The 12,364-nt window shown below is 39.2% G+C and overlaps 1 protein-coding gene across 1 annotated transcript; it reads right to left on the bottom strand.

Moving 5' to 3' along the window:
• Positions 1-493: 493 nt before the first annotated feature.
• LOC108529397 (peptide chain release factor 1-like, mitochondrial) lies at positions 494-11,737 on the bottom strand. Its single transcript, XM_017871694.1, has 5 exons — positions 11,356-11,737; positions 6,310-6,389; positions 2,926-3,109; positions 2,252-2,415; positions 494-679 (listed from the first exon to the last, which is right to left on the bottom strand). The coding sequence occupies exons 1-5, from the start codon at positions 11,615-11,617 to the stop codon at positions 509-511; spliced, it is 861 nt and encodes a 286-aa protein (XP_017727183.1). The 5' UTR covers positions 11,618-11,737; the 3' UTR covers positions 494-508.
• Positions 11,738-12,364: the final 627 nt, after the last annotated feature.

Here is a 12,364-nt window from a genome sequence, read left to right as displayed (position 1 = left end):
ACTTGTGAAAGACGTTTAGTTCAACCTACAGTGTACTGGAGACTTAAAGATTTGGATGTAGTCCCTTTGCCTAACTATCTAGAATCAGATCCCCTGGAGGTATGTGAATGAAGTTAATGGAAAGAAGCCCCTGCAGTTATATGCAAAACTGTACAATGCTTTCATATCATTTTTTCAAAGGAGGCCATGTTCCCCTCCCCTGCAAAAATGCTCAGAACCAATGATTTAGAGCATTTTCTGATAAAGAACCCATGATAATAACTTCATTGTGAGAATTTTCTTTTTAAATATAAACCTCAGAACTCCACCTGGTAGGACCATCCACACCTTCTATAAATCATTAATACAGACATTCCCTGAGTTTGGATCCCTCCCTCTTCCTGGCCTTGTAATTATCCCCCAGAGTATCAGGTAAGGATTCTAAGTAAATCAAGTATTTAATAATAATCCTTAGTAGTATACATTTCTCTGGTAACCAAGGATCTATTTCAGTGGAAAATTAGTCAAATTATTCCAAAATTGATTTCTTTGGTGTCATATGTTGAAGGACTAAGTACACACCTGTTGGAAGATGAACTATCCGGACAGCACTGTCTGTGGTATTTACATGCTGCCCCCCAGCTCCACTGGCTCGCTTAGTGTCAATTCTCAAATCTTTTGGATTAATCACGAGATTAATCTATACAGAAGAAAAACTGGTATTTTAGAAGGTTATATGTACCAACTTTATAAAGGCAAGAGCGACCCATTTATAAATACACAACATGAACAGAATTCATATATTTGGGAGGTTTAATTTTAAGACTAGAAACTAGCTAGAAGGATACCAATTTAAAACTGCTTTGCTTTTTGGAAGAGTAAGGAATCGAAATAGTACAGGATTGTACAGTTTTGAAAAACAAATCCTTTCTAGTTCTCAGAAACCTGGCTTCTCTTTACCCATTTCTTACCAAAGAAACAGTAGAACTTGATACTATTCTGCCTACTTTTAGAACTGAATGCGTGAGCTAAGGAAAGGTTTTTTCAAATTTTTCTGAGTTTAAAGAGCCTAGCAGCAGGGAAAAAACCACACACACACACACACACACACACACACACACACACACACACACACACACAATGGTAGCTTCAGAACTGTGGGAAGGGTATTTGGAGGCAAAGATGAACCAAATGGAAATGGGAGTGACCAAGAAATCATGGGTCTCAATTCCTCAACACACTGGGATCTGAGGTCAAGGTAATGCTTTGTCCTGGGAGCCACCATCAAAAGCACTGTTTCATGAACAACTAAGAACCATTCTGTGACATGTCTGCAATGCTGGCGGTAAGAATCCTACCATTCTCTGGGCCTTCCACCTCTATGTTTCCCTGTGTGACTCCCTCTTATGGTTGCTAGAAGAATTAAGATGATACATGGACCTCAGGTGTCTCATCTTTTCCTGAAAACTTCCACCCCAAGATGCTTAAACGTAAGTGACTAGGTTGCTAGGTGTGGCTCCTGCCATTTATTCTACTTCACTCTCTCCCTTAACTGTTTAGTTTCTCATCTACGCTTCACACAAAAATTAGATCTGAAGAAACTATGAAGACCTAAAGAAAGGAACTCCATGAAACCTATTACAGAGTCAATAGCACTTTTTCCCAAAATTAGCATAGGAACCACTGAGAGTTCCTTCTCAAAGCATTCACACTTCATTCTGAAAACAAGTCAGATATCTCCTATCACTTTTAGCAGAAAGGAAATGAGGCAAAACAGAACTCCTACACTAAGTTATCTTAAAAATATAGACTGAGAATTTGCTTTGTGAGAGAAAGTATACTCATTATGAACAGTATAACAATATATTTTAATTTTAATGTAACTGGGTTATGAAGCAGCAATTCTGTTAATTACCTTTGTTAAATAGGATTGTTGCTGTTAATACCCCATAAACCAGTCACACAAGGCAGAAGTCATTATAAAGGCAACCAGTCCATATTTAAATAGGTTATTATTTCACCCACAGAGATGATCTCACAGTAACTACTTATTAGGAAAATATTAATGCACAGACAATGCAACATTGTATCATTTACAAATCCTTGATTTTTAACATTATAACATATTTTTTAGACTGAGATAATATACAACTCAAAATACACAAGCTTCGAAGACCAAATAGATACTCAATTCAGTAAACTCTAAATGTTACTCTGGGGGCAAGGCACTGTGCTAGGCCCAGGATTCCAAGGAGAAGGGCTTATGCCTTACCTCAGTAGGCTGGGGTAATATTGCTACAGTCATGGTGCTAGTATGGATGCGGCCTTGCTTTTCTGTCTTTGGCACTCTTTGTACTCTGTGCACACCCCCTTCAAATTTCATGTGCCTATAGGCTTCTGAACCCCTAATGCTGGCAGACGCATGTCTAAGGCCACCTTGAAAATACAGGGAAATAGAATTATTTTTATTATTCCTGCCATTTATAAATAATTGATCATCAATCACATCTACTATGTTGAACTATATTTTAAACTCATAAAAGGAGATAAAACATGGAGACTGTAAAATCTTGAGGTATATTTTAAAGTTATAAAAGGAGATAAACATGGAGACTGTAAAACATTAAAATATTTAGTGTTTTAATATTTATCTTTACTGCTTACAAGTACTAAACAAAACATGTATGAGGCTAATCAATTGACATCAGTAACATATCTAAGTAACATATCTACTTTTAAAGACTGTTAGCAATTCAATGGTTAGTATTATTGAAAGACTCTCCATGAGATTTTATAGGTCATTTCAAAATTATTGTATTTGCATTCAAATTTATTAGGTAAAGGATGAACATAAAACTACATAAGCATCCTTACAGATAAGTTCTAAAGCCTAGTCATGGTCTTTCCAAAACACTTTACCCAAAACAAAACGAATAGTTTACTGACCTATTTCACTTGGAAAATATTCCAGGGTTTCAAAATGCCATCTTTTAAATGCGGAATATTGTTGATACATATCAAATATCTCTGAAGTAAACAACATTGCCTCCTGACCTCCAACTCCTGCAGTTACTTCCAGGATCAAATCATTTTCATCTGTTTCTTCTGAGGGAACCAAAAGTAAGATAATCTGTAAATACAAAAATATCACCCCTCCTATAATTAAGATTTAAATTTTACCAAAAAATAAAAGCTAAATGATTAGATTCAGGAATTTTAAATTTTAACTTAAGTTTCTCCAAGCAAATAATTTAATATTGCTGAGTACTGTTCAACCATCTTGCCAATTAGAACTGTATAATGTGCAACTTCCATAAAGTATTAATGTTACAACTATATTATAAATGCTGTAAGATTCAGCTAAAACTTCAGGCTTGTTTTATTTTCTGTTGGAGTTCTTGTATGCTTTATATCAGTTCTCTCTTCTGTTAATAAGAACTAAGTACTTGCTGTGATTAGGAAATTACACTGTTGTAGAAAGCAAAAGAAGATTCTAGCTCCTTCCTGTTGAAATTTAAGGCCTAGTATGGCAGAAAACCAAAAGCACTCAAAACTGCATTTGTATTATTTTAAGATTTCTTATTATGGAAGATAAACTTGTAATTTTGAAACTAAAAGGCCCTTAGAGATTATCTGGTCCAATTCTTTAATTTTACATGTAAAGGAAACAGAGGTTAACAGAGATTAAATGACTTGTTTAAGGGCAAAGTGTTAGTTACTGACCAAGCAGGCAAACCTTTGTGCCTAGATCAGTCTTCCCTCCATTACAATAGTATGTTTCTAATCAAGGGGATCTAGAATAAAGACTTCTTAGATTAAGTTAATTAATAAGAAAAGCTACCAACATTTTATTGGTTCTTTAATATATGGCAGGCATTCTAAGCACTGTACATACTTTAATTCTTAAAACAATCTGGGGTAAATATTATTAACAGTTCTACCTTAAGATGTGAAACTAACTTTACAGGGGTTGAATAATCTAGTGACTCAACATTACCCAACTCGAAAGTAAGTAGAAGAGCTAGAATTGAACCTGAATATACCTGAGTACACTGCTCACCCTAGACATTGGTCAGAAGCCATGCTAGTTACTACTTTTCCGTCTCTAGCCGATGCCAAGACAACATTATCATTCAAATTTTGAACAAATGGATTTTACTTCTGTTTGTTGATTACTACACATTGAACAGAAACCTTTAATACACATATCCTTCTTATTCACACAAAATTTAATTTAGAAAATGGGTAAAACGCGAGCTACACTACACTTTTCACCTTATAGTGGAATTCTCCCCTTCTAACATAGGTTATAGGAACATTAGTTTTTAGTAAATTTCACATTTGGCTAAAGGGAAGGCAGATTCTCAAAAATAAGTACCCCCTTTCCTGGGTCCTTCCTTACCTAACACATTCTTTCACTTATCCCCAGAGGTAACTGCTGTCAACCTTTAGTCTCTGCTTTACAGAATTAGCAAAGTGGCTCTAATTTCATATAATTATTCTTCATTAACTCTATATGTTCTGTAATTCTCCTGGATGTATAATCAATGCAGTGTAATCCAATTCTTAAAATCCTGAGGGCTTACTCTAGGTCTGACATTCTAAATAGTGTTAAGAGATGCAAAATAAATATTCCTGGCCCTGAGGCTCACGGTCTACTATCACTGTACCAGGGGACTTCAAGAAGTTGTATTTCAAAGTTATTTTGTAACAAAATAAACTCATGCTAACTTGTTATAAGAAGTTACAGGTTCTAGTTTAAGGCACTAAAAAGGGCATATCAGTTCTGCTAAAACTGAAGCAAGAAGAAACATTAAATTGCTGGTGAAGCTTGGGTGGAAGAATGGTGAAATCATTGATGCTTTATGAAAAAGTTTACAGGGACAATGCCCTGAAGAAATCAGCAGTTTACAAATGGAGAACTCGTTTTACGTAGAGACAAGATGATGTTGAAGAAGAAGTCCACAGTGGCAGACCATCCACATCAGTTTGTGAGGAAAAAAATTAATCTTATTTGTGCCCTAATTGAAGAGGACTGATGGTTAACAGCAGAAACAACAGCCACACCAAAAGACATCTCAACTGGTTCAGCTTATAAAATTCTGACAAAAAAATTAAAGGTGAGCAAACTTTCCTCTGGATGGGTGCCAGAACCTTTGCATGCAGATCAGCTGGAGGCAAAAGCAGAGCTTTCAATAGAAATTTTAAACAAATTGGATCAAGATCCTGAAGCATTTCTTTGAATTGTAACCGCAAGTGAAACATGGCTTTACCAGTATGATCCTGGAGACAGAGCATAATCAAAACATGGCCACCAAGATGTGGAAGGGGTCCAGTCAAAGCGAAAGCAGACTGGCTAGGGGCAAAGGTCATGGCAATAGTCGTTTTGGGGATGCTCAAGGCATCTTCCTTATTGACATTCTGGATGGCCAAAGAACAACAGTATCTGCTTACTAGGAGGATTTTGAGAAAATCAGCCAGAGTTTTAGCAAAATACCAGAGACAGCTTCACCAGAGTCCTCTCCTACACCAGTGCTCCTGCTCATTCCTCTCATCCAACAGAGGCAATTTTGAGAGTTTCAATGGGAAATCCATAGGCATTCATGTTACAGTCCTTATCTGGCTTCTCCTTTTTTTGTTTCCTAATCTTAAAAAGTTTGTAAAGGGTACCCATTGTTCTTTAGTTGATAATATAAAAAAGACTACATTGACATGGTTAAATTCCCAGGACCCTCAGTTCTTTAGGGATACATTAAATGCTGGTATATCACCTTTTTGCTTACAAAAGTGTCTTGAACTTGATAGTTGGTGGCACTTAATGTCAATACATTAAAGTTTATATATATATATCTTTTAATTCCAGTTTTCCAAAAACTTTTGAAGTCCTTTCATATAACCTATGTCTAACCCTCTAATCTCTTCGTTTAAACAAAAAATAAAAAAAAAAAGAGGGAAGATACGTCACTATTTCGCTCGCCGTTCTGCCTTTCCAGAAAATACTATCACTGTGACATTTACCTTTCTGTGAGAGCTGTACAGTACTTTTTGTACGATGAAAACCACGTGAAGTTTGTTCTTTAAAAGCCAGTTTATTGATAGTCATAATCATTTCAAAATGTATGCATATATCAAAACATCACATCATACACCTTAAATATATGCAATTTTGGGGGTCAATTTATATCTCAATAAATCTAGAAAATAAATTTTAAAGACCCAATTTATTCTAAACAGTAACAAGCTAGTCACTTCTTTGTTTTTATAAACCTTTAATAAACTTTAATGCCTAAGAATAGCACAAATGCTTTATTCTTTGCAGAAATACCATACCTGATGCTTCAGCTGAGTTATTTCTTCTTGACACAGAGTTATTTCATTCTCTGCAACTTTCCTTAAATCTTCATTCTCATCTAGGAAAAAAAGGGCAGAAGTTAAGGTTTTCCTTAATTAGTGTTAAATTGCCAGCAGACTTGTAGGAAATAGTTTTATGGTTATTATAGCTGAAGAGAAAACTAAAATGTCTATCTTGTCCTTTCAATAAATGCCATTCAATAAATGCCTTTCAATAAATGTCCTTCCAATCCATTTCACCATTTTAATATATTAGTTTTCATAAGCATGTAAGTATAAATTTTTTTTTTCTGACAAAAGAAAGTAAAATAAAATTTCTATAAAATATAAAGAAGCTAAACTCTTCCATAATTTCATCTCTGTGAAATATGCACTTTAATAAATATGCTTTTAGGCTTCCAACTTAGACTGTACAATAACCAATGAGTGCATTTAGCTAATAAGATGGACAGAAGGGATACAGAAGTTTACATCAGTAAAACTAAAATTCAATTAAAAAGTAGAAAGTTATTTATTCTCTTATAAGCAAATGTTTCATTAGTATTTTAGTATCCACCCAAAAACATTTATTAGACTCTGCCTAATGTACACAGAATGTTTACATGAAGTACTCCTCTCTCTCTGGCTTTACCCTTATTGTTGTTTCATCTTTAAATTTTCAGTTTTATCTTATAAAACATACTTTCTCATTCCTCTACCCTATAGATGATATGCAGCCTATATAAAGGAGGAGGAAAGGGAAAATTTCTGGCTATTAACAAATTGTTCTCTCTATGGAAAGTTCAAACCCTTACAAAGTATCTGTATGCTTCTCTATTAAGAACCAACCGTGCTGGGAACTGGGATAATACCTATGTAAGACCTGCCCTCAAGAAAACATTATAGATAATTTTAGTTTCTTTACATTTTTCTAAAAGAGGAAAACAAAAAATAACCTAAACCACTATGTGATATGGTTTGGCTGTGTCCCCACCCAAATCTCATTTTGATTTGTAGCTCCCACAATTCCCACCTGTTGTGGGAGGTAACTGAATCATGGGGGCAGGTATTTCCCGTGCTGTTCTCGTGATAGTGAGTAAGTCTCACAAGATCTGATGGTTTTATAAAGAAGAGTTCCCCTGCACAAGTTCTCTCTCTTGTCTGCTGCCATGTAAGAAGTGCCTTTTGCCTTCCACCATGATTGTGAGACCTCCCCAGCCACGTGGAACTGTGAGTCTATTAAACCTTTTTTTCTTAAAAATTACCCCCTCTTGGGTATGTCTTTATCAGCAGTGTGAAAACAGACTAATACACTATGTGATTAAATATTAAAACAGTTGCACCTTGAAGGAATCTGTTGATTTTGGAATGGGCAGAAAAAGGAAAGAAAGATTAACTCAAGGAGAGAATTACAACAGCAAAACTGAAATAAGCAAGTACAGGAAGCACTGCTGAAAATTATTTTGGGCCGGGCGCGGTGGCTCAAGCCTGTAATCCCAGCACTTTGGGAGGCCGAGACGGGCGGATCACGAGGTCAGGAGATCGAGACCATCCTGGCTAACATGGCGAAACCCCGTCTCTACTAAAAAAAATACAAAAAACAACCGGGCGTGGTGGCGGGCGCCTGTAGTCCCAGCTACTCGGGAGGCTGAGGCAGGAGAATGGCGTGAACCTGGGAGGCGGAGCTTGCAGTGAGCTGAGATCCGGCCACTGCACTCCAGCCCAGGCGGCAGAGCGAGACTCCGTCTTAAAAAAAAAAGAAAAAGAAAAAAAGAAAATTATTTTGGCACGCATATGGTATGGAAGAAATCTGGTAGAATGGAAAATGTGTTGAGTTAGGAAAAGCAAAAATGAATTCTAGCCCTAGTTTAATCGCTAAGGTACTGTTAGGGCAATAGGCTCAACTTCTCTCAGTTATGACAAGAATGAAATGAAAGTTCTGAGCTGGATGATCTCTAAGGTGCCTTTCAGTTCTGCAAAGATAAGGAGATTGGAACTAGAGTCTAGAAGTAATTTAAAAACTATATTTTATTTAACCCAATATGCTCCAAATATTATTTCAACATGTAATTAACATAAAAATATTACTTTCTATACCAAGTGTTTGAAATCTATATGTATTTTACACTTAAACACCTAAATTCAGACTAGCCACAAATAGATGCTCAACAGTTGTGTGGCAACTGGCTACTATATTGGACAGCGCAGCTCTAAAGGGTTTAGAATGAGGAGTTACTCACAGCCAATGGTAATACACTACTTCTTTAATTTCTCTTGAATATTATAAATCAACATATGTTTACTGGACACCTACCATGTGCCCGCCTTCCCCTTTCCCTACAAAGATGTTTATGGTTTCCCATTCTAAATGGATCCCATTCTTTTCAACCCTTTGAGTAGCTGCTTATTGTCACCCCTCTTTTCCCACCCACATTTCTGGAGATAAAATGCCATTTTTATTACTTTTCTCCTGTTAACTCTAATTTACCTTTTAAGCTGTTACATTGGATTCTATAATCATATCAAGACTATTTTTATTCAAATTACCAATGACAAAATTGCCAAATCAAAAAAGAGTTATTTCAGTGTGAGCTGAAAAGGTTGAGTTTTACCTTTCTATGTCAGGTACTGAGGAATTTTTTTTTTTTTTTGAGGCAGGGTCGTGCGCTGTCACTCAGGCTGGAGTGCAGTGGCACCATCTTGGCTCACTGCAACCTCCACCTCCCGAGTTCAAGCAATTCTCCCACCTTAGCCTCTCAAGTAGCTGGGACAACAAGCACGCACCAGCATGCCCAGCTAATTCTGCACTGTTTGTAGAGTCAGGGTTTTGCGATGTTGCCCAGGCTGGTCTCGAACTCCTGGGCTCAAGTGATCCACCCACCTGGGCCTCTCAAAGTGCTGGGATTAGAGGCGTGAGCCACCACGCCTGGCAAAGGATCTCTTACTTCTTGAAATTTTCTTTAATTGGCTTCTACAGCTTCATTTATTTATCTACTTCAAGGTCACAAAGCTCTGGCTGTTTTTTTCTTAACCTTTTATAACTTTCTTCTCTGCCTGCTCCTCAAATACTATGTATTTCTGGCCTTTTTAGACTTCTTTCTATCTTAATGAATTTTCCCTGAGTGTTCTCATCTACTTCTAAGGTTTAGTTTACCACGTACTGTATATCTCAAGAGGTCTCTTACGATTATTTGGGCTCAATTTTTCTCCTATGTCAGTAATTTTTTCTCCTAGACCAGTACAGATATCTTTATTGGAATTCCTTTTCACAGGTATTTTTAACTTAATATGGCATTCAGTGCAAAACTCATCTTTTGAAAAAATTTGGTCCAACTTTTATACTTTCGTCTTAATTAACAGTACCACTCGTGTGCTGAAGCCAGAAACCTAAGACTTTTCTTAGAATTAACTCCCTCTCCTTCATCCTTCTCAGGACATAAGCCACTAAATCCTAATTGGTTCCTCAGAATGTTTTGTGAGTCAGACCTATTCCTATCACCATTTCTTCTTTGGATCGTTTCAACTGCCTCCTCCCTGGCCTGTCAGTCACCAGGGTTTCTGGAGAATACTCCAATTCATCCTCAACGCATGCCACCATTAACTTTTCTTTACAAAGACGTGACTACTTCTCTGCTTAAAAACATATGCAACTTTCCATGGTCTATAAAAAATAAATTCAAATTTTTTGTCTTGCAAGGTTCTTAACTGTCTTTCTGGCTTCATGTTTCTATGACATTATCATCTCCCACCTATTCTATACTTAGGCCATATTGAGTTTCCCAATTTATACCTTTACCTAGGTCGGTCGGTCACCTCTCTGCCTTCAATCTCTTGTACCATCTGACAGACAACCTCCTGCTTACCCTTCGCGATACACTTAAATGCCAGCCTTTGTTTTTGATAACACTCTGGGGTCTATTGCAGATGTTAAACACTAATCTTTATAAAAGCCACTTAATATTTTTACTTCTTACACATCTCCCTTACTAGACTGTAAGCGCCTAAAAGCTATTTCCGTCATTTTTTTAGTAATTAGTGGTGCCTGACTAAACAAACCCTGGAGTACAGTAAGGGATCAATACAAGTTAAACTATTATTATATCCTGTATGGGTGGGCCTTTACACCTCCCCAGTGTTTAACAAGTGCTTGCTCTCCTAGGTCTTTCTTCATACATTTATATCTATTCTTACTTTCAGCTATATTATAGGTAATTAATTATGTCCCTCACTAGACTGCGAATCTCTGTGGAAGCTTGCTACCCAAAGTGGTGCCTGGACCAACAGCTTGGCAGGCCTGGGAGCTTATAGTAATGCAGACACTTAAGCCTCATTCCAGAATCACTTGGGAAACTTGTTAAATGCACGTCTAGGCCGGGCACGGTGGCTCACACCTGTAATCCCAGCACTTTGGGAGGCCGAATCACGAGGTCAGGAGATCGAGACCAGACTGGCTAACACGGTGAAACCCCGTCTCTACTAAAAATACAAAAAATTAGGGCGCCTGTAGTCCCAGCTACTCCGGAGGCTGAGGCAGGAGAATGGTGTGAACCTGGGAGGCGGAGCTTGCAGTGTGCCGAGATCGCGCCACTGCATCCAGTCTGGGCAAGAGAGAGAAACTCCGTCTAAAAATAAAAAAAGAAAAAAGCACGTCTAGGTCTGAGATTCTGAGTCCTAAGTCTGCTATTAACAAGCACTGCCCCGATACTACTGCAGATGGGTCTCCACACCACACTTTGAGAAACACCGCTGTGGAACCCATCACAGGGACAGTGCCTTATTTATCCTTGCTGAGCTAATGATCTCTTGCCCGAATACACAACTAATAAGCATGGAAAGGGGGGCAGAGCACCGTGGCAAAGGAGCACAAGAGAGCCCACAGGGGAGGATAGGATCAGAGAGCACGTAATGATGTCCTTACCTCTGATCCAAAATAAAAACGGCTGCAAGTTAGTAAGAGTTTCGAACTCGGGTAGTGTGGGTAGTGGAAAAGACAAACGAAGAGTCAAGAATGTGCTTTGACGCCGCTCCCCCGGGCCTGGCTCTTACCGTGCAGCAAGGGCTCGGTCTCCCGCAGCTCCTGCTCCTTCTCGTTCAACAGTTTGATCACTGCCACCAACTCCGGCCTCCTGACCTTCAAATGGGCTTCAGACCCCGCCTGGCGCTCGAGGAAGGTCCGCAAGGGCCCGCCCCGGGCGAACAGCTCCTCCAGCGGCGGGCTACTGGAGCTCAGGGGCCGGCGGGCTGGGCCAATGGCCCCGCGGGGCCAGAGGCACCGGGCAGCGCCCCACAGAAGCCAGGACCGCATCATTAGGCCGAGACCGCGGAGCCTGACCGGAGCCGGAAGTTCCGGACAGGCCAGCCCTCGGGACAACACCCGGAACTTGGAGATGGGGTGAGAGCTCACCAAGCCCCGCCCAGCGCACGCGCTGTGTTTTAAAGGATTTTCCGGCAGCCTTGGCAGGAACTTCCTGCCAAGCGTGAGAACGTTGCGAACTTCCTGGAGGCCAAAAGTTGAGGGGGCTGAGCGGAGCGTGATTGGGGCGGGGCGGGCCTGGGAGACCTTGGGAGCCTCTTCTGAAAGCATCTTCGCAAGGACCCTGTTGATGGGTGTCGGGTTGGGCCGGAAAGGGAGAGCAGCAAATTGCCCCTCTGTTTTCTGATAGTGAGGATTTCTTTCCCATGCCCTGAGTCGGGACCTCCAGAGCCGCAGTGGAGGGCAATCGAGGGTCTAGACGCTGCAGGGTGGAGGTCACAGCCACGCAAGTCGTCAAGTCTCCAGTGCACGGCTGGCCCTGAGTCTCCAAGAGCGAGTTTTATTATGGACACGCGTGTGTGTATTCCTCTTCCTTTTTGCTGCTTATGTTTCTCTTGTCCACGGTGGGTCAGGTTCGTGTTAATAAAGACGTGATAAGTGTATTATGAGATAACTACTGAATGAATTTGCACAATAGACATGCGTGCCCTTCATTGCCGTGTCATTTACTTGCTTTCAAAGGACTTTGTTATTCACCTGTTCATTCATTTTCACTTAGTCCCACTTATCGTCAGCTTTTAA

This window comes from Rhinopithecus bieti, unplaced genomic scaffold (assembly GCF_001698545.2).
Source record: "Rhinopithecus bieti isolate Rb0 unplaced genomic scaffold, ASM169854v2 scaffold_6712, whole genome shotgun sequence".
Classification (NCBI taxonomy): domain Eukaryota; kingdom Metazoa; phylum Chordata; class Mammalia; order Primates; family Cercopithecidae; genus Rhinopithecus; species Rhinopithecus bieti.
Note: the sequence above shows the minus strand (reverse complement) of the source record. Positions and strands in the feature narration are given on the sequence as shown.